This window comes from Drosophila guanche, unplaced genomic scaffold, assembly GCF_900245975.1.
Source record: "Drosophila guanche unplaced genomic scaffold, DGUA_6, whole genome shotgun sequence".
Lineage (NCBI taxonomy): Eukaryota > Metazoa > Arthropoda > Insecta > Diptera > Drosophilidae > Drosophila > Drosophila guanche.
Genome location: NW_022995761.1, coordinates 388,561 through 409,376, shown reverse-complemented (window position 1 = coordinate 409,376; position 20,816 = coordinate 388,561). Strand labels below are relative to the sequence as shown.

The 20,816-nt window shown below is 39.7% G+C and overlaps 1 protein-coding gene across 1 annotated transcript in view; it reads right to left on the bottom strand.

Annotated features, from left to right (window-relative positions):
* Positions 1-14,555: 14,555 nt before the first annotated feature.
* Positions 14,556-20,816, bottom strand: part of LOC117590866 — a 62,491-nt gene continuing 56,230 nt past the window's right edge. The window contains exon 8 of the mRNA XM_034283886.1: positions 14,556-16,814. Within this exon, the coding sequence (XP_034139777.1) occupies positions 15,750-16,814 (1,065 nt within the window). The 3' untranslated portion in view covers positions 14,556-15,749. The remainder of the gene's footprint in view (positions 16,815-20,816) is intronic.

The window sequence follows — 20,816 nt, the reverse complement described above, 5'->3', positions numbered from 1 at the left end:
CAAAAAGGGAAAACAGCAACACAATTTACCACAGAAATGGACAATTTGCGAAAGCTACTTGAAGCTTCGTACATCGATAAAGGGCTACCAGTCGAACATGCTGATAAATTCAGTACAAAAGAAGCCATTAACACAATGGTTAAAAATTGTGAGCATGGTAGACTAAAAAAACATTTTAGAAGCAGGTAACTTCACGACCATGAACGATGCCGTCACAAAATATATACAATGTAGTACTGAGATGACGGGCAATGCAAAGTCAATATTGTACACGCCTACCGCGGTACTAACTACAGAAGTAACTATCGAGGTAGAGAAAATGGTCGTGGCTACTACAATAACAGAAATACAACTAGTAACTTCCATTACAACAACAATTATCAGTCAAATAACTATAGAGGTCGTGTTAGTTATAGAGGAAATAACCGTGGTAACGGCATATCCCATAACAACCAAAATTACGTCAGAACTGAAAACACAAGACACAACAATAATGTCCGTGTTACCCAGACGGCTTCGGGAAACTCCCAAGCACCTTTAGATACTCCAAATCATTAAAAGCAAAGGTTCAAACCATCAACTTAATCTCAACATTTTCGTGTCATTTGACAATGCTAAGACAGGAAAACATCAAACATTCCTAGTGGATACAGGAGCGAACATATCGCTAATAAAAGAAACTTCAGATGTCTTCAACGACATACAAATAGATAATAAAGTAGATATTCAAGGTATAGGTGAAGGTATTATAAAATCCCTAGGCCTTGCCCCAATAGAGCTACAGACAGATAAATACATAATTCCACACAATTTCCAATTAGTAAACAAAAATTTCGCAATCCCATGTGATGATTGATTTCATAAAAGAATTTAATTGTCAAATTGATCTGAAACCTTCAGAAGACTGGTTTATAATACGACCAAATAATATAGACATTCGCATTTATTTTCCAATGACATACAGTTCTGGTAGCAATACAATACTTCTACCAGCCAGATCACAAGTTGTGATCCCAAACCAGGAAATTCAAACTGGTATTTATGTTGCAAATACCGTTGCAACCACTCGAAACGCATTTGTCCGATTACTAAATACAACCAATAACGACCAGTTAATTAATATAAATAATTTAAAATATGAACCACTTTCGAATTACAATGTAGTTCAAACAACTGCTAAAATCAGGGAACAAACTGTCATAGCTCAGCTCACAACAAATTTTCCAGCTCCATTCAAACAAAAATTAACGGAACTATGTTCCAAATATAATGACATATTCGGACTTGAAACCGAATCGATAACAATAATAATTTTTTTAAACAGAAATTGAGATTGAAGTATACTGAACCAATTTATATAAAAAACTATCGAAGCCCTCATAGCAAGTAGGAAAATTAATAGACGACAAAATAGTCGAACCATCCCTGTCAGAGTACAACAGCCCCCCTTTAGTTGACTATAGTCAAATAAACAAAAAACTCCTTTCACATAAATTTCCATTACCTAGGATTGATGACATTTTGGATCAACTAGGTAGAGCAAAATACTTCTCATGCCTTGATTTAATGTCAGGTTTTCATCAAATAGAACTAGAAGAAAGTTCACGTCTTTTTCAACAAGCAATGGCTCATATCGCTTCACGCGACTACCATTTGGTTTAAAAATAGCGCCAAATTCATTTCAAAGAATGATGACTATTGCATTCTCTGGACTTGAAGCTTCGCAAGCATTCCTATATGGACGATCTTATAGTCATTGCTTGTTCCGAAAAACATATGCTCAAAAACTTACAAGATATTTATTGAAGTATGTAGGAAACACAACCTGAAATTACACCCACAAAAATGTTCATTTTTTATGCATAAAGTGATCTTTCTCGGTTATAAATGCACTGACAAAGGAATCTTGCCAGATGACAAGAAATATGACGTCATCAAAAACTATCCAGAGCGCTAGACGATTCGTAGCATTTAGCAATTATTACAGGCGTTTTATTAAAAACTTCGGCGACTATTCCCGGCACATAACTAAATTATGTAAAAAGAATGTTCCATTTGAGTAGTCAGATGAATGTCAAAATGCATTCCAATACTTGAAAGATAAACTAATCGAGCCCACTCTGTTACAATACCCAGATTTTGAAAAAGAATTTTGCATAATTACAGATGCTAGTAAACAAGCATGTGGTGCGGTTTTAACTCAAAACCATAATGGACTCCATCTTCCAATAGCATATGCATCACGTTCATTCAAAGGGTAAGAGCAAAAAAAGCACAACCGAACAGGAATTGGCAGCAATTCATTAGGCAATTACTCATTTTCGACCATATATTTATGGAAAAAACTTCACAGTGAAAACGGATCACAGACCACTAACATACCTATTTTCAATGGTCAATCCTAGCTCAAAACTGACACGCATGCGGCTTGAATTCGAAGAATACGACTTTACAGTCGAGTACACAAAAGGAATTAAAAAACATAAACATATATTGAAGACAAGTAGACAAAAATTCTGCGCAGGAAAAGAAAAAATAGAATTGTCTAGGCAATCTCTAGAAAAAGCTTCAAAGCCCAACGTGTATGAAGTATATGTAAAAAATAATTTATGTTTTTTCAAACATGGAAAAAAATTACAGCAAGATATGAAGTTATACAATTTACTTATTGTTTAAACAAACAGATTGTAAATATAAAGAGAGAAAAAAAAAAAAAAAAGATATGAAGTTAGCGATTTGTATACTAATGGAACTTCACTGAGGTCAGTTCTTCCAAAGGCATGAAATGCAAGCCGGTAAACAAAGAATCAGCCATAGATATTATTTTTGGAAATGTATGACCAAAGAGATAACTAATTACATACGTAAATGTCAAAAATGCCAAAAGTCGAAAACGACTAAACATACCAAACTCCTTTAACAATTACGGAAACCCCCCAAATGGCTTTCGATAGGGTAATAGTAGATACGATCGGTCCACTCCTAAATCAGAACAGGGAAATGCATATGCAGTCACTTTAATCTGTGACTTGACGAAATACCTAGTTGCCATCCCAATTACAAATTAAAGCGCAAACACTGTAGCAAAAGCTATCTTTGAAGAATTTATTCTGAAGTACGGTCCAATGAAGACGTTCATTGAGCCTTTCCGTCGACAAGATTTTGGCATTGCAAGAATCTTGTCGCAGACGTATTTGATGATAATGAGAGAAAAGAAATCATCACGGTAGAACACAATCGAGCTCATAGAGCCGCTCAGGAAAATGTAAAACAGGTTTTGACCGATTACTATTTTCCCAAAATGACTAAACTGGCAAGCGAGGTAGTCATGAACTGTAAGATTTGCTCCCGAGCAAAGTATGACAGACACCCTAGGAAACAGGAACTAGGCACGACGCCAATTCCGTCATGCACGGGAGAAATGCTGCATGTTGNTAAATCAAAGGGTATAACAATCCGTTAAAACATTGTGACACTTTGTCATAATGAATACAAATCTAGAAATGCCCAAAGTACATTAAAAGACCGCTTAGAATTGCATAAACATAATACGATCCATCGCTTATATACAAGCGATTTCTAGATTCTTTGAATCTATTAGAAACCTTAAAAGGCACACATGAGCTAACAGCCATAAGCATTATAAAAACAAGGCTAAAAGGCCATGCGAGAAATTTAGTAAGTAATGAGCAGACAGATGCTGCAATCATTACAATCATTGCAATCATTCATTAAAAGAGTACGTACAAGAACACACACAAAAACTCCTTTGACTCTCACAGAAACACCTGTGAATGCTTTCGATATAGTGATAGCGGTTACAGTAGGTCCGCTACCTAAATCGGAAAATGGCAATGAATACATAGTCACATTAATATGTGACCTTACAAAATATATAGTACCCATTCCAAATAATAACGTCGCTAAATCTATATTCGAAAATTTCATACTCAAGTTCGGTCCAATGAAGACGTTCATCTCGGACATGGGAACAGAGTATAAAAACCAGATTTTAATTGATTTATGCAAGTATATGAAGATCAAGAATCTCACCTCCACTGCATATCATCATCAAACATTAGGGACAATAAAACGAAGTCATCGAACATTCAATGAATACTGAATCTGATGATAATGAGAGAAAAGAAATCATCACGGTAGAACACAATCGAGCTCATAGAGCCGCTCAGGAAAATGTAAAACAGGTTTTGACCGATTACTATTTTCCCAAAATGACTAAACTGGCAAGCGAGGTAGTCATGAACTGTAAGATTTGCTCCCGAGCAAAGTATGACAGACACCCTAGGAAACAGGAACTAGGCACGACGCCAATTCCGTCATGCACGGGAGAAATGCTGCATGTTGATATATTCTCAACCGATAGGAAGTACTTCCTGACATGTGTGGACAAGTTCTCGAAATTTGCCATCACGCAGCCAATAGCCTCCCGCACCATTGCGGACCCAAAAGCTCCGCTGTTACAGCATATGAATGTATTCACTAATACAAAGCAGATCTATTGTGACAATGAGTCCTCTCTTAATTTTGAGACGATTAGGTATCTTTTAAAAAATAACTTCGGAGTCTAGATCGCTAAAGCGCCGTCACTCCACAGTACATTGAACGGCCAGGTGGAAAGGTTCCACAGTACTTTGGTCGAAATTGCCAGGTGCCTCAAAATTGCTAAGGGCATCACCGACACCGCCGATATATTCCTGCAGGCAACTGTAGAGTACAACAGTTCAATGCAATCGGTCACCAATAAAAGGCCAGTAGACATTTTTCACTCTGTTGTAACAGGTGCCTGCAGTGAAATGCAGAATAAGGTTCAAAAAGTTCAGATTATGCAAAATAACCGAGTTAACCAGACACGACAAAACAGAGTTTTTAGGGTAGGAGAAAAGGTGTTGGTAAAATCTAACAGACGCCTCGGGAACAAGTTGACTCCGCTTTACGTGGAAGAAGCTGTGGAGGCGGACTTGGGGACAAGAGTCCTGATTAGAGGGAGGGTGGTCCATAAGGACAACCTTAGATAGTTGTACCGTAGCTCCGTTGTAGCTCCATATATTTTATATTACAAATTTTATCAGCAGGTTTATCTGGATATTTCACCTCTTTACAATAGTTGCGGCCCGCAACTCCCGACTACTCCCACTCCCACTATATTCCCATCACAGATGGGACTGTACTAGTGTGGGAGGAGCTAAATTAAATTAGGCACACCACAAACTTGACAGAATACGGACGCATTGACTGACGAGACCGCTAAGATGACAGACCTTTTCCCAAGATCAAACATGAGGCTACTTTTAGAAGTTGACTCAAACCATGTCAGAGACATGCTAACGAACATTGGGATTTACCATAGGATAGCAAGAAGTCTCGACTTCCTAGGGACGGCCCTCAAGGTAGTGGCCGGTACACCGGACGACTCAGACTTGTAGAATATTGGGATTACGGAAGCGCAGCTATTCCAATCGAAGAATAGACAGATTTCCATGAACACGAAGATCCAGGGCCAACTAAACACTCTTACAGATACGGTGAATAAGTTTCTTAGCATAGAAAAAAGGGAACACATCAACACTGCCCACTTGTACGAAACACTATTAGCCAGAAATATAAATCTTATCACAGAATTAGGTAATTTAATGCTCACGATCACCTTGGCCAAAGCCAACTTGGTAAGCCCTTCTCTACTTGACCATGCTACCACAATGGGGAAGATGAATCCCATCTTTACCATTGGTATAGGAGTAGCCGTCTGTGGAGTCATCGGCATCATCCTTTATCTCAGAGCCCTTCTCAAGAGGAAAAGGGAGTTGGTCTAGGTCAACGCAATGAAAGAGAACTTGAGAGGTTCGAGGGCGACCACTCTTGTGGAGGGGGAGTAGTTAACACTCGCCACCAACGGCAGGGTACCGGCAATGTTCTTACTTTGTAAGAATGCTGATACAGCGCTAGAGTGGACGGGCATCGAGTTGAACTGGAATCATATTTCGTACGTTGCATAAACATCCGCCGAGAACGTCTGCACGTGGAGCTGACGCGGCGCAATCGGGGAAGGCTGCTCGGGCATCGCTGCTCAAGCGATGGGCCGTCCGCGGCGTACCAATTTATAATTCATACTTTTGTACTTTATTTTTACACTCATATTCAACCGAGCCAGAAGTGCCGGCAATCAAATATCTGAACATTAAATTCCGTTGGCCGAAGCCACGGTACCTTAGAGAATCTTAATAATTTGTACATAATTATGCTGATAAGACAAAATATGTATGAAGCCGATCCGCTGCTGTCGTAACCGGCGGCGCAGCTATGCGGCTTAGCTATAAGAATATATTCAATAAAACATTAAAAAACCAAAGTCAAACGGCACAGACGTGCCAGTGCATCTGTTTTAACTACACCCATTACAATATAAAGCAATGTAGGCTCGACCGCTGCCACGAAATGTGATCCGTCTGGCATTGGGACCAATTGCCGCCAATTACAACGTTAGCATATTGACCATGCTAATGGTTACTAATGTAACACCTGCATAGGGCAACACGCCCTCTTTATTTTGATATACATTTTAGTTCGATTTTACAATAAAGATTATTAATGACAAGTACGTCAAACAGCAAAGACTCATTACATGGCGATCCTGCCAGGAGCCAAATCCATAACGGGACGGGGTGGGTTAAAAGTCGGCAGAGGCAGAGTCAGAGGCAGAGGGACGGCAGAGGCAGAGGCAGAGGCGAGTGAAGCAGAAGCAGAGTGTGAATGAGAGAATGTGAAAAGAACAACAAAAGCTGCGGGACGGGGTGGGTTTAGCCACTGCAAATTAATTTCTTCATTGTGGCTATAATAATGATCCAATAGGATCCTAATTTGGTGATCTGATAGAAATGGTCATTCCCTACGAAATGGCGTTTTCTTTTATCTTCAAAATTGTAGATTAAGGAGGTTTTCGCCCTTTTGAGGGGGAGGAGGGTGCGTGGCTAATTTTTGAAATACGCTTGTAACAGTGTGAGCATACAGAAGTCTGCATGCAAAACTTGGTGGCTCTAGCTTTTAAGGTCTCTGAGATCCAGGCGCTCAACAAGACGGACGGACGGACGGCGAACAGACGGACGGACAGACAGACATGGCTCAATCGACTCGGCTATTGATGCTGATCAAGAATATGTATACTTTATGGGGTCGGAAACGTTTCCTTCTGTGTGTTACATACTTTGTGCACAAATACAATATACCCTATTTACTCTTCGAGTACCGGGTATAAAAAGTTCAAAGCAGACTTTGAAAAATCATATAAATGCCTCAACAAGGCAAAACGTACTTAAAGGCAAACTCTTATTAAGCATACTGAATCCGACTTTCAAAGCTACAACGATATCAAATGCTTAATGAAAAAGGCTACGATGAGCCTTGCTGATATTCAAAATCACAAGAAACAGACGTTCTCAAACGTCCAACAGAATGCCTCGAAAATATTAACAACATTTGCAACTAAGCATACCAACTTCTCTAAATAGCCCAGCAGTTTTCGACCCAACATTGATGCAAAATAGCTTAAACACTGACGACAGTTCAGAAGGTGAAAACCGTCAGAAGATAAAAAACCGTCAGGCTCAAACATGCCGCAAACGATAATAGAGTTTCTTAATACAGCCAGCTAACTCATCCTAGAGTTTGACGGTAGGGCAGAAGATTTGCATAGTTTTTTGTATGCTGTAGCTATCTACCCTACCATTATCATAAATCAAAGGGTATAACAATCCGTTAAAACATTGTGACACTTTGTCATAATGAATACAAATCTAGAAATGCCCAAAGTACATTAAAAGACCGCTTAGAATTGCATAAACATAATACGATCCATCGCTTATATACAAGCGATTTCTAGATTCTTTGAATCTATTAGAAACCTTAAAAGGCACACATGAGCTAACAGCCATAAGCATTATAAAAACAAGGCTAAAAGGCCATGCGAGAAATTTAGTAAGTAATGAGCAGACAGATGCTGCAATCATTACAATCATTGCAATCATTCATTAAAAGAGTACGTACAAGAACACACACAAAAACTCCTTTGACTCTCACAGAAACACCTGTGAATGCTTTCGATATAGTGATAGCGGTTACAGTAGGTCCGCTACCTAAATCGGAAAATGGCAATGAATACATAGTCACATTAATATGTGACCTTACAAAATATATAGTACCCATTCCAAATAATAACGTCGCTAAATCTATATTCGAAAATTTCATACTCAAGTTCGGTCCAATGAAGACGTTCATCTCGGACATGGGAACAGAGTATAAAAACCAGATTTTAATTGATTTATGCAAGTATATGAAGATCAAGAATCTCACCTCCACTGCATATCATCATCAAACATTAGGGACAATAAAACGAAGTCATCGAACATTCAATGAATACTGAATCTGATGATAATGAGAGAAAAGAAATCATCACGGTAGAACACAATCGAGCTCATAGAGCCGCTCAGGAAAATGTAAAACAGGTTTTGACCGATTACTATTTTCCCAAAATGACTAAACTGGCAAGCGAGGTAGTCATGAACTGTAAGATTTGCTCCCGAGCAAAGTATGACAGACACCCTAGGAAACAGGAACTAGGCACGACGCCAATTCCGTCATGCACGGGAGAAATGCTGCATGTTGATATATTCTCAACCGATAGGAAGTACTTCCTGACATGTGTGGACAAGTTCTCGAAATTTGCCATCACGCAGCCAATAGCCTCCCGCACCATTGCGGACCCAAAAGCTCCGCTGTTACAGCATATGAATGTATTCACTAATACAAAGCAGATCTATTGTGACAATGAGTCCTCTCTTAATTTTGAGACGATTAGGTATCTTTTAAAAAATAACTTCGGAGTCTAGATCGCTAAAGCGCCGTCACTCCACAGTACATTGAACGGCCAGGTGGAAAGGTTCCACAGTACTTTGGTCGAAATTGCCAGGTGCCTCAAAATTGCTAAGGGCATCACCGACACCGCCGATATATTCCTGCAGGCAACTGTAGAGTANAATCGGATCCCAATTTGGTGATCTGATAGATATGGCCATTCCCTACAGAATGGCGTTTTTAGTTTTCTTCTATCTTTAAAATTGTAGATTTGGGAGGTTTTCGCCCTTTTGCGGGGGCGGAATGGGGCGGGGCACATTTTTTAAATACACTTGTAACAGTGTGAGCATACAGAAGTCTGCATGCAAAACTTGGTGGCTCTAGCTTTTAAGGTCTCTGAGATCCAGGCGCTCAACAAGACGGACGGACGGACGGCGAACAGACGGACGGACAGACAGACATGGCTCAATCGACTCGGCTATTGATGCTGATCAAGAATATGTATACTTTATGGGGTCGGAAACGTTTCCTTCTGTGTGTTACATACTTTGTGCACAAATACAATATACCCTATTTACTCTTCGAGTACCGGGTATAAAAAAAATAAAATTGTATATGACAGGAGTAGATTAAGTTTTATTAAAAAACGAAACAGGCCTAAGCTGGATTTTAAATATACATTAGAAAACATCGAGGAAAGAGCAGACATCATAATCTCTGATGATAGGAAAAAGAAACAAAAAGTACATAAGGATAGGGTAAATAATTTTAATTAATAGATACAAAAACATATTATTCCTAATCTTTTTATTTTTATAAATTTGAATTCAGATACAGTTGTAGAAAGAAAAGGAAGAATTTAAACAAATTTTTAATTAATTAAGTTATTTTCCAAAGCCCTGATGTACTTTGCAGCTAGAACGCAGCGATCCCCCGATTCTGATGACTATGCGAAGGCCAGAGGGGTTGGCAGATACTTTGGTAAATAATCTATTAATGATGGCCTTGAATGCCTATTGCTGCCTTCATAGGGCTCAAACATTGCGTAAGCCGTCAGCGCTGCTTGGCGCCAAGCGACATAGTGCGGCCTATACGGCCGCTAGCATTGTAGGTTCCATGCCACTTGGTGTTTTCAGAGTCGGCCTTTTGTCAATGTCCTTCACTCGGAGGCCCTCACTATCGTAAACACTTTACTTGTCACTCAAATGGTGCGACCTGATACATTAAGCGCCACCCTATGCAAATAAAAACACTGCGTTCCCTAGCATAAATCGCGAGGGCCAAGAGAAACGCCTTCTTTTTGTCTTTTAAAGACTCCTCACTGTTTATACAAATTCACGTAAGGATAAGAACTATTTAGGAGACTGAAACCTGATTGTTATTTGTTTTTATTTTATTTATTTATGATTACTATATTTCCTTGTACACGGGGATTTCTCATAAGCTGACATAAAAAACATTCAGAACAATTCACTTACAATCTTTATTTTTTCTTCTGGCTGCTTTTCATAATATAATTAATAATTATTAAATAAATTGTCGACCGGTTTAGCGCTGGTCCACGCTAAATGCGTCGGTTTGTTGTATTTAATTTGTTTGAGGCGAGGGTGGGCCCATTAGTCTATTCTTTCCTTGTAGAATTTCTCGGTGGAAGCGAGGGGTTTCCCTTCGGCTCCTTTTTGTTATGTTATTTACAAAGTGTTAAACGTTTTATTTCTTTCACTTTACGTTCTTCATCACATGTAAAATATGCATATTCTGTACGACAGAATTTCTGCAAGTTTCTTAGATGAATCGAAACAGTGCGTCAGCGACGAACGCACTCTTAACGAACTTTTTTGTTTGTTTTGTAAGGCACTACAGGCACGGTTGAATCTGAGTGTGAAACTAAAATACAAAACACGAAATATAAATTGACATGCTGCGGACGGCCGCACAGCTCGAGCAGCGCTGCCCGCGCAGCGGTTTCCAATTCTGCCGCGTCAGCTACCCGTGCAGACGCTGTCGACGGATGTTTATGCAATTGATGAATCGCGATGCCCGTCTACTCCAGCGCAGTATCAGCTTTCTTACAAAGTAAGAATTCCGCTGATACCCTGCAGCTGGTGCGGAGTGTTTATTTACATATGTACATATGTACAGCTGTGTTCTATGAAATAGTTGTGCCGCACCTCACCACTTTCAAAACTAGTTTTAAGACATTTTCAATCATCCAAATTAAACAAGTGATACCTTTTTAGAAAACCTGTAAGGTTCAGAAATCCTGGAACATTTGCATTTCATCTTCTTGCTTTACATGACTTTACAAAAATATCCATGAAAACTGCTGTTCAATGAAATAGTAGTACATTTTTTTAAAATCAAAAAAAAAACCGAAACTCAACTAAATACCCATTTTCCATGCTCTACATTTTTCTTGAGTATTAAAATTTTTTTTTTTTTATTAATTTTAATTTAATTACTTCCTTACTCCCGCCTGGAATAAATCAATTAGCGTTAATAGGCTCTCAAATTGCTCTGGTTGCCGGAATTGCATTTATTATAATGCATTTGGCATTTGGACTGATTTGAAAATGGAAAAACTTTTTAAATGAAACCCAGTTCCTGGTGAGCTTTCTTGAGTAGTTCGGATCATTATCTTGTTGAAAGTTCCTTTTTAAAGGTGTTTTTCAACTGGAATATGAATGTAATGTATGAAAAAGTATGCTGGCCCACACAATTTTGTGAAATACTCCAAAGCCAGGTTAGGAAGTATCACTTTGTATAGGCTGGAGCACAATAGGCTCAACCCAACATGACCAATACGGGTTTGTTCAATAAATTAGACACTAATCTGATGTCAAACCTATTCTCTTTGTTATTTCTTACCATATTATACCATAAAAGCTAGAGTCACCAAATTTTGCATCCAGATGGCTGTATGCTCACACTGTTACAAGTGTATTTAAAAAATGATAAATTTGACAAAACACCGCTAAGGTACAGATGTAGTACTGAGTACCGGGTATAAAAGTTGTGACGCGTAAAAAGCGTCTCACACGTCCCTTCTCGTTCAAATTAATTTGTTGTGTTTTTTTATTATTTTGAAGTACTTGCACTCTGCACTACTATCACAATGAAGAGCCCATTTTAAGGGTATCCGTCAAAAGTTATGAAAAACAAGAAGAACGAATGAATGTTAGGAGGTGCGGCACTACTATTTCATTGAACACAACTGTACATACATACATACATATATATGTACACGGATTTTATAATTCTCACATGTGTCGGACCAGAACCAGAACTATAATAACGAATCTTTTTTCCAAAAGTGCTGTAAATCGTTTGGTACTTTATATGATTAAAAGTCAAACAAAGGCTTTTTACGCATAATTATAATTAACAATTCACTGACAAGCTAAACCCAGAAGAGCTTACAGAAGCTGTTTTATTGAGCTTAGTAGTCGAGAAAAGTATGTCAAAAGCTTTGATGCCTAGCTTTTCGGATATGCAGAAAGCTTTCTTCGGAGTTTCTGTTAACTCCAGTTGTTTAACGGACAATGACGACAGACAATTGCCCCTTGCCTGGTGCTTGGTCTGGGATCGGTCAACGCGGGACTCATGCTGCTTGCCAGAAAGCCAAGCCGTGTTAGCCCGATAGTTCGCTTAATGGTCAAACACAGGACACACAGACACAGATGATGGGTAGCCAAATACTTTAGAACTCCCGCTGGGGACGCCAATGCCAACACCCCAGCCCGCTCCAAATGAACAGCAAATGCTCGGCAATCATCCGCTGAGTCGCAATTCAAAGAGGGAGAATGAAAACAAGCAGAAATGCTGGCTAGATTTTATGCTAAACATTTATTGTATTATGTTTTCGGTTGTTCTGGCGCGGTAGTTCTGTCCCCAGAGCCCTGGAGCATCAGAAAGGACCAGCCCTGTGCCATTTCTTGATACGGTGCACCATCAATCAAGAGGCCCTCCCTGCCCTCTAGCCACCGGCCCTGATGACAAAACAAACAGCAAGAGAACAACGCCAACAAAACAAAACATTAAATAAAATTTTAAAAAAATTTGTGTGCTGGCAAAGCTTTGCTTAGAGTCCAACTCTTATTTTATGGAGTATATATTTGATTAATTCTTAGGTCTACATAAATGGCCATCTATTAGGCAGTTAAGGTATACAATATAATTATTTAATAATACACAAATGTATATGTATTTATGTAGTTTGTCTGTGTATAACTCTGTTTGTATACAGGTAGAGCTGCTGAATTGGGTGCGAATTAGGATACCCATGCTCAGTGTACTCGTAGAAATGCATCACATCTGATTTTACTTTTATTTTATAAATATTTATCCCTATTTTAAGTACATATATTGTATTTAATTCAATTATTTGTTTGTATTGTAGTTTCTTTCTGGCTAGTTTTTTGAAAGCAACAAACACACACATTGGTTTGTAATATTGTTTATTGTTTATACAATTAAGTATTTCTACCTTTCTTTAAGAAATTTGCCTCTAATTTACGAGTATATGTAGCTATGCAATATGTCTAATATGAGTATGTATGTAGATTGTTTTAGTGGCTAAATTCATGAATTCTGGCTTATTCAATGTACTTGCTGTTTGGCTCAATAACTCTCTAGATACTTATACACAGATATACTATATGTAGGCATGTACATATTTATTTTTGGGTAAATTCATTTAAAATCGTTCTATTCATTTAGTTAGGACTTTTCTTCTTGTTTGATAGTTTTTATCAGGCCATAAAAGCAGACCATATTCGCCAGCGAACCATTTTTGGTTGCATAAAATGTGGGACTTTCCATAGAAATCAATCAATGAGCGGAGGCACCATCAGGCCGCATGGCAAGACATATTTTGGACTCATTCGGGCTTCTTGGGCGGCCTGCATCTAAGCATAGCGAAGCATCAATAAACTTTCAAAAACTATGTCTATTTTCAGACGGTTAACGCCTGGGCTTGTATAGTAGTACACCGAGATGTAGCTGCTCCCTAAAATTCGACCCTGCACTGTGGACTTGGCACAGATATGAGGTACATATCTGCACGAATCTGATTCTCGAATGTGAATCTAAACTCATCGACCTCCACGCGCTTGAAATTTTGGGCTGTGCTTTGCTTTGCATATTCTTAATTTAATTTAATTGAGTCATAGATTTAATTCAATTCTGGGTGAGGCCTTAAACCTGCGCAAAGATATGCGACTGTTTCATTTTGGATGTAATTATGTATTTATATTTGCTAAATATGTATGTATGTATGTAGTTTCTGTGGGTTGCTTACATACTTATATGTACATACGTGCTGGTACATATTTAGTATGTTTCTGCTTGAAACCGCAAAAAGATTTTCACATTTAGATTTAGGTATTTTTTGTGTCATTTATCGTATATTATTCCGAGTAGCACCTAAAATACTATTTGATATTGGGTTGTGGTTATACTTATGTTAATTAATTTTCTTTTTGTTCTCTGTGTTGGTTTTGGTTTTTGTTTTGCTTTTGTTGCTTTGTAAATACACACATCAAATATAAATATGGATAATAAAATATATTTGTAAGTACTAGCATTGTAAGTATGTTTTTTGTTTTGTAAATTTTAGACACAGATATCCATATAATTCTTATTTCTTGTATTTGTGTGTACGTAGGTCTTGTATATTGTATTTGTATATTAATAGTAGATAGCATTTATCTATTAGTTATTGCACATCAATCAGAGTAGAGTTGGATAAAGTTTGATATTGTATTTCATTGACTACACATTCACATTCACTTAAAACTGTAAACTACTATACTGTGTGTTGTGTGTGTATTAATTTTGGTTGCTTATGTTAGTTGGCCACCAATTACTCTCCAAATTTTCAATTGCTATATATAGCTTGTTGTGTCATGCTAGGGATGTAGTAGATACATATATGTAGTATGTCCATCTATCATTGATTTCAAACATCAAGTAAATAAAATTGTCAGCAATATCATGAATTCATTGCATTGCATTGGGATTAATATCAAACATCAAACATGGTGTTCTATACTACCTTAGGGCTAAATACATATATCTACCCTCTGCTCAATCCACAGATTCTATGGTTATTTCATTGCAAGTTGGACTTTGCTTTCCACCTTCATCCTTTATTATTTATTTTGCGTCCGACATTCGGCAAACCTAAATCAACTTCTTTTCTTCGCGTCCCGTCAGCTTCGACTGAAATCCTAGTTGGAATCAAAAAAATTTCACCTGGTTTTCATTGTCTAAAATTGTAGGATTTCCCACGATAACTAGCTAAATACTCGTGATAATGACTATCCATCCATTCCATTCCAATACTTTCATTCGGGCAGCCAAGATTTCACTGTGTGTGGTTTTTTCTGCACCTAAATTCTACTCCGTTTTATTCGTTCAATCGCGTCTCTAAATCGTGGAAACCATCTGTCTGTCTGAACGTTTGTCTCCTTAATATTTTACTTGATTTTATTCTCAACCTTTGAGCTGGGCGTTGGCCTGGGACTCTTCCGATTCCTGGGCTCCTGAAACCGAAACTGAAACTCCTATTTTTTTTACCTCCAAATATTACTCAAGAACTAAAACTATTTTCTTCGATTTGCATTGCACCTCCCACCCGTGCAAGTATCTACCCTGCATCGTATCATTCTCAGCCTTTCCTCTGCGCAACACATCTCCTGTTAGGGAGGAGATGTCCTTTTCCCTTTGAATCCTCACTTGGACGTTTGAACTTCACCTTTACCCTTACCCTGAACCATTTTTGCCATGCTCGTCCATTTATTCCCCCCCGTTCTGCCAATGCCCACCACCAAGCTCTATGGCTTTCTCTTTCGCTTGGCAAACATCTGGGACAACAATCAGAATCAGACATCTGTCGACTTGGGCACGGCTCCAGTCTCGGCGCCGGGTGCTCGAGCGCGCTGCTGCTCCGGCTGATGCTGTTGCTGTTCAGGCTCCTGCTCGTCATCTGTCTGTTGGGATCGCTCTACCTTGATGGGCTCCTGCGAGAGATGTATTTGGACAACGTGCTGTTCCTGCTGGTCGCCGTGCCGCCCGGCCAAGTGCTCGTCGCTCTCATCCAGATCCTTGGCCAGCGTCTCGCTGCGTAGCAAGCGGCGCTTGTGTGTGGCGTTCTTCAGGCTGGAGGAGGGTGCTGGAATTGGGATGTTAATATGGAACTCATCGTCCGCTGACTCAATGCGGTCGAGGTGCCCGCCAGACAAGCTGGCGCCACCGCCTCCACTTTCGCCGGACGCGGTGGACTGGGCAGCCGCTGCAGCAGCGGCACTGGTGGAGGGCCCATCCCCGCTTTCAGCCCCCGTTGGGGGAGCATCGCGGCGGTTTGCACGTCGGCCGGTGGGTGCGTCGTGGAGCGCCAGCTTTTCCATCTCTATGCGTAGCTCGCCGAGGGTGGCCGATGCGAAGCCCGGGCGCCTGGTCTCATCCACGTGCACCAGTACGAAGGGGAGCTTTAACGACAATTCGCCACCCATGCTGCTCAGAGTAAGCTTGACCTTGACATAGTAAGACACATAGATGGCAAAGATGTTCCGATCCTCCGTCGACGTGGTGGTGGCGTTTCCCTGCTGTGGTGGCATTTCGGCACTGGGCATTGCCATGGCCGGACTAGGCAGGGACTGTCCGGCCTGCTGCACATTGGGCACAACATAGTGGGGAGGACGTATTGCCGAGGCGGCGATCTCCCCAGTGATCTCGTCCGGCTCGGTACTTCGCTGCAGAGTGTCCTCCAACGCGATCCAGTTCTTTGTCTGGCCGCGCTGGGGCCGTAACACCACCACCGAATTGACCGTGGCACCCGGACTAACGGTACGGTCCACCGGCGGCGAGATTTGCTCCGAGTCAGCCACAACATTCTTAAACTTCCCATTGTTGAACATACAGACGTCCACATGCTGGATGGCGCAGACCTGTAAAACCCACCCCAAAGGCCCGGAAATAAGAATAGAACAAAGAAAGTTATAGATGAGAGATGGATGGAGAGATTGGAGATGGGTGTGTGATCTGCTCTGGATGGGTAACAGGATGCTTATTGCAGAGCCACATAAGCCACCAAGCTAGGAAATGGCAGATTGCGAATATGCCCAAACGTTTGTGGCTAGATATAATGATGAAATCTCTTAATAAGCAATCTGGAAGTGTGTTTTTTTATAACCAATCGTAAAGGGCATTCTGAAGTGGGGCATCATGTCCTTCGTGTTTGCTTTGGATAAGCGCCAACAATGTCAAGCTCAAACATTATTTTATTGGTTCGGCCCAAAATGTCGCTCGCTTTGCGGCTCTCTGGCTCAATCTCCCGCCCAATCAACAATAATGCACTCAATTGCCGTCCATTCAAGTGGTCATGTAACAATACGAGTATCCATGCAGGAAAAACCGCCGCAGCCACAGCCCCAAACACGAACAACAACAACAAGAAATAGGAAAGAAAAATAAATTAAACTCCGAAATGGTTTCACTTATTGACGGGCCGGCCATCAATGTAGGTAGGTAGGTTTTTTGTTGTATTTTAGGACCTGTTACGGCAATCTGTGCCAAACAAACGCTCTCATTTGTGCACATTTCATCATCGATTTAATAACCTTGAAGGGAAAAGTCCAGGAATATAGCTTTAAGAGCTCTTTAAGGAGCCTTAGACTTATAAATAAATAACTACTTTCCAGCTCTCTCTCTCTCTCTCTCTCTCTCGATGACAATTCAAGTGCTATATATGCACAAAACTTCAAAGACAAAAAACTGTATTCAATTCGATTTGATTTGGTTTCATTCCATTTGATTTCATTTATAACAAGCAAACAGTGAACCATGGGAACAATGACCTCCTTTTCCGGATCCATTGTTAAAATACTTGTAATATATTTTTAATCGACATACATGCATCAGAACTCTGTAGGTACATGCAAAACTGTTGAGAAAACTGAAATATGGCGCACCACTATTAAGTTGTCAGCTGTTTAACAGAGCTTTTCGCCAGCGAGAATGATGAATATTTTGTGTGTGTGTACATAAGAGTGCTTAATGAAAGAACTTTTACAATTCAGTTCAATTAGAGTGTCTTCTTATCTAGTCTTCTTTTAGCCTTGAGACGTGTTAATTTTCCTCAAAAATTGCACACGAAAAAAAAGACAACACAAAAAGATTCCTCCCATAGTGCAATGTTTTTGGTCAGTTTCTATACTTGAATGCGGGCTCTCCAAATTTGCTCAACAAACTCCTTCATTGGGCTGGATGCCCTTTTCTTCGGGGGGGTAGAGTTTCGGCAGCGTTCTTTAATCGAAATGAGAAATCACAAGCTTTCAGCGACTATTTCCGTTCACAATTCTCATTTGTATGCAACATTTAAAAGCTGCCCCCACCTCACATTCTACAAAGCACGAGTACTAGCATTTTCTTTTGTGCGACACTTGAGGGACTTTCAATTGGCTCTGGTCCAAAAGGATTCTCTGTATTCGATTGACTTTTTGGCTGCCCGAGGACTTGTTGCTGTGGCTTCTCTGCCATTCCGCACTGCTTCCTGCCTCTGCACTGCTTCCACCCCACTGTTCGTGTACGTATTATTCGAAATTGAATAACAAATGTGCGAGCTAGAGCTTAAGATATATGTACCTTCGATGGGACGTTTCTTTCTCCACGTCTTGGTCAACTTTTTACTTTTAATGGCGAAAAAGTAAAAAGCAATTTATGAGCATTACCGAGCTCTACCGACCCCGCTCCTGCCATCCAGCCATAAATATACTTAATAAAGCGCAAAGTGCACGAGGAAGTGCGGAAGAAGTGCCACCCCGAATAAAAGCATAGCATACTTTCCTGCTGCTTCGAGAAAGCAGCATGAAAGGACGAAGCGACATGCGACTGCATAAGAGATAGTTTTGGTCTCATCTGGGAACCGCTAACATCAAATGAAAATAACATTTCATTTCTTTTTTTTAGATGTTTCCTCCAAGTCATATTTTCCCTTGAAGCATTCAAGCATTAATTGCATATATTGCAGCTAACTGTAATTATAGGTTCTAAAATTATAATAAAAGTAATTCAGCCCATACTTTTCTGCGAGCCAACAAGAAATTGCGTTTATTTAAAATGTTTTCCCATAGCAGTTCCCAGTTCTGTGTGTGCTTCTTTTTTGCTGAAACCTTTTACGATTGATGGTTTATCGAGTATTTACGCTGGCTGGCTGGCTAGCAAGTCAATTCCATATGTGGCAAATGTCATAACGTGTATCTGTCGGATGACTTTATCGACATGTCGAAGTCTAGTTCCCAGTTCCCAGTTCCCAGTTCCCAGTTTTCTCTATGTTTATGTCTGTGGTTGTTCCCCTATCCCTGTCCACGGATAAACATATGTACATATGTACATATGTACTTGTGTTCCATTCATCAATTACATCAATGAACAATGCTCTGTGAAAATACTGCATTACAATAAAAATAAACAATAAAGTTTGACAGCCGGCACCATAAAACATTTTCCATTGCGCTCACTCAAGGCCTGCCCACAGTCTCTCTCTGCTCACTGACTCACTGCTCCCTCCTTCCTCCTCCCTGTCACCTTGCCACTGGTTTCCTGTTGCCATTTCTTCAGTCAGTCTTGAGTCCTGTTCTTATGCATTTTACATTAGCCTACAGTTACATTTTCCGACCTTTTATCATTCAACTGTGGCCGCTGCTTTGTGTCTCTTTGTCGCAGTCTTTCCTCCAGTGCACTATGGGGTATTTGACCACTTTTTGTGGCATTAATTAATAACTTCCAAACGAAACAATATTTTTTGATTTCGTTTTTTGATATGAGTCTATAATAGTGAAAGGAAGGATTGTTGAAAAAATGGTCTTGCCACCGCCTTTTCTTCAGGGTAAAATCGAATTTTTATTTTATTTTTAAATTGTATCAAAAAAAAATGATGGGAATATGTAAAGCAATGTCATATTTTACTTTAAAAAATGTGCCCGAATTTTTTAAAATGGAAAAGTAGAAGATAATTGGGTTCATACATTGACTTCCTTGTATAGTGCAAGCAGATTCTTTTCTTTAAGTGTTGAATGTTGGACACAATAGCGGGAACCGAACACCCAAGTCTTTTCAAAGATAAATTTTCGTCACAAATATGGACTTGTTAAGAACTAGCCATTAAACATATTATGAGGTCAATTTTTTTAAATTACAAACTCACAATCACACTTTTAATACCTGACTGAATCTAGATTATTGTAAAAAATTACCTTAAATTGGTCAATTTAGCAATTTTTTCTCTTTAAACTTCATGAACAAAATCAGTTTTGCGATAACTTTCTATCCTTCGTAGCAAACAGCTGAATTGAACAGCTGTTATCTTAAAAGTGGTGCGCACTGTTTAATTTGTTGGGTACGTAACATTACGGACTGATGTTATTCCTATGTATATCTGTTAAAAAATATTACTTTTTTGACTTTTGACAAATGAGTTTCCAGGAAAAGTGGTCAAATGCCCCCATAGTGCAGTGTTTGCTTCGCTCTTTGCATGCTTAATATCCTGTTCTTAATTAAACGGCATGACCAAGCCACGGCCTAGCAGTTGGGCAGCCGGATTTTCCACTTATTGCAAATCAATTTGCGGAGAGTCAGCCCCAAAGCCTACCGTATAGCTGATTATCCACGGAATGGGCACACAAGGGAGCTGGAAGCAAAGAAAGAGTCAGAAACCGCCTGCAAACGAGCAGCAGCGAAGGAAACTGTACTCTTGGAGTCCCGAAACACCTGTATGTGCAACTGTGTGCGTTCGACAACTGTTCCCAGGATGATGATGATGCATGAATGATGTGTGAAAGTAGCGAAATTCAACATCTCTTGGGCGTCGCCAACCCATCGTTAAGTGTCAAACAGAGGGCAGAGGTAGGAGCTTCCTCAAAAGAACTAGCTGCATTGTATTTACTTTTCCT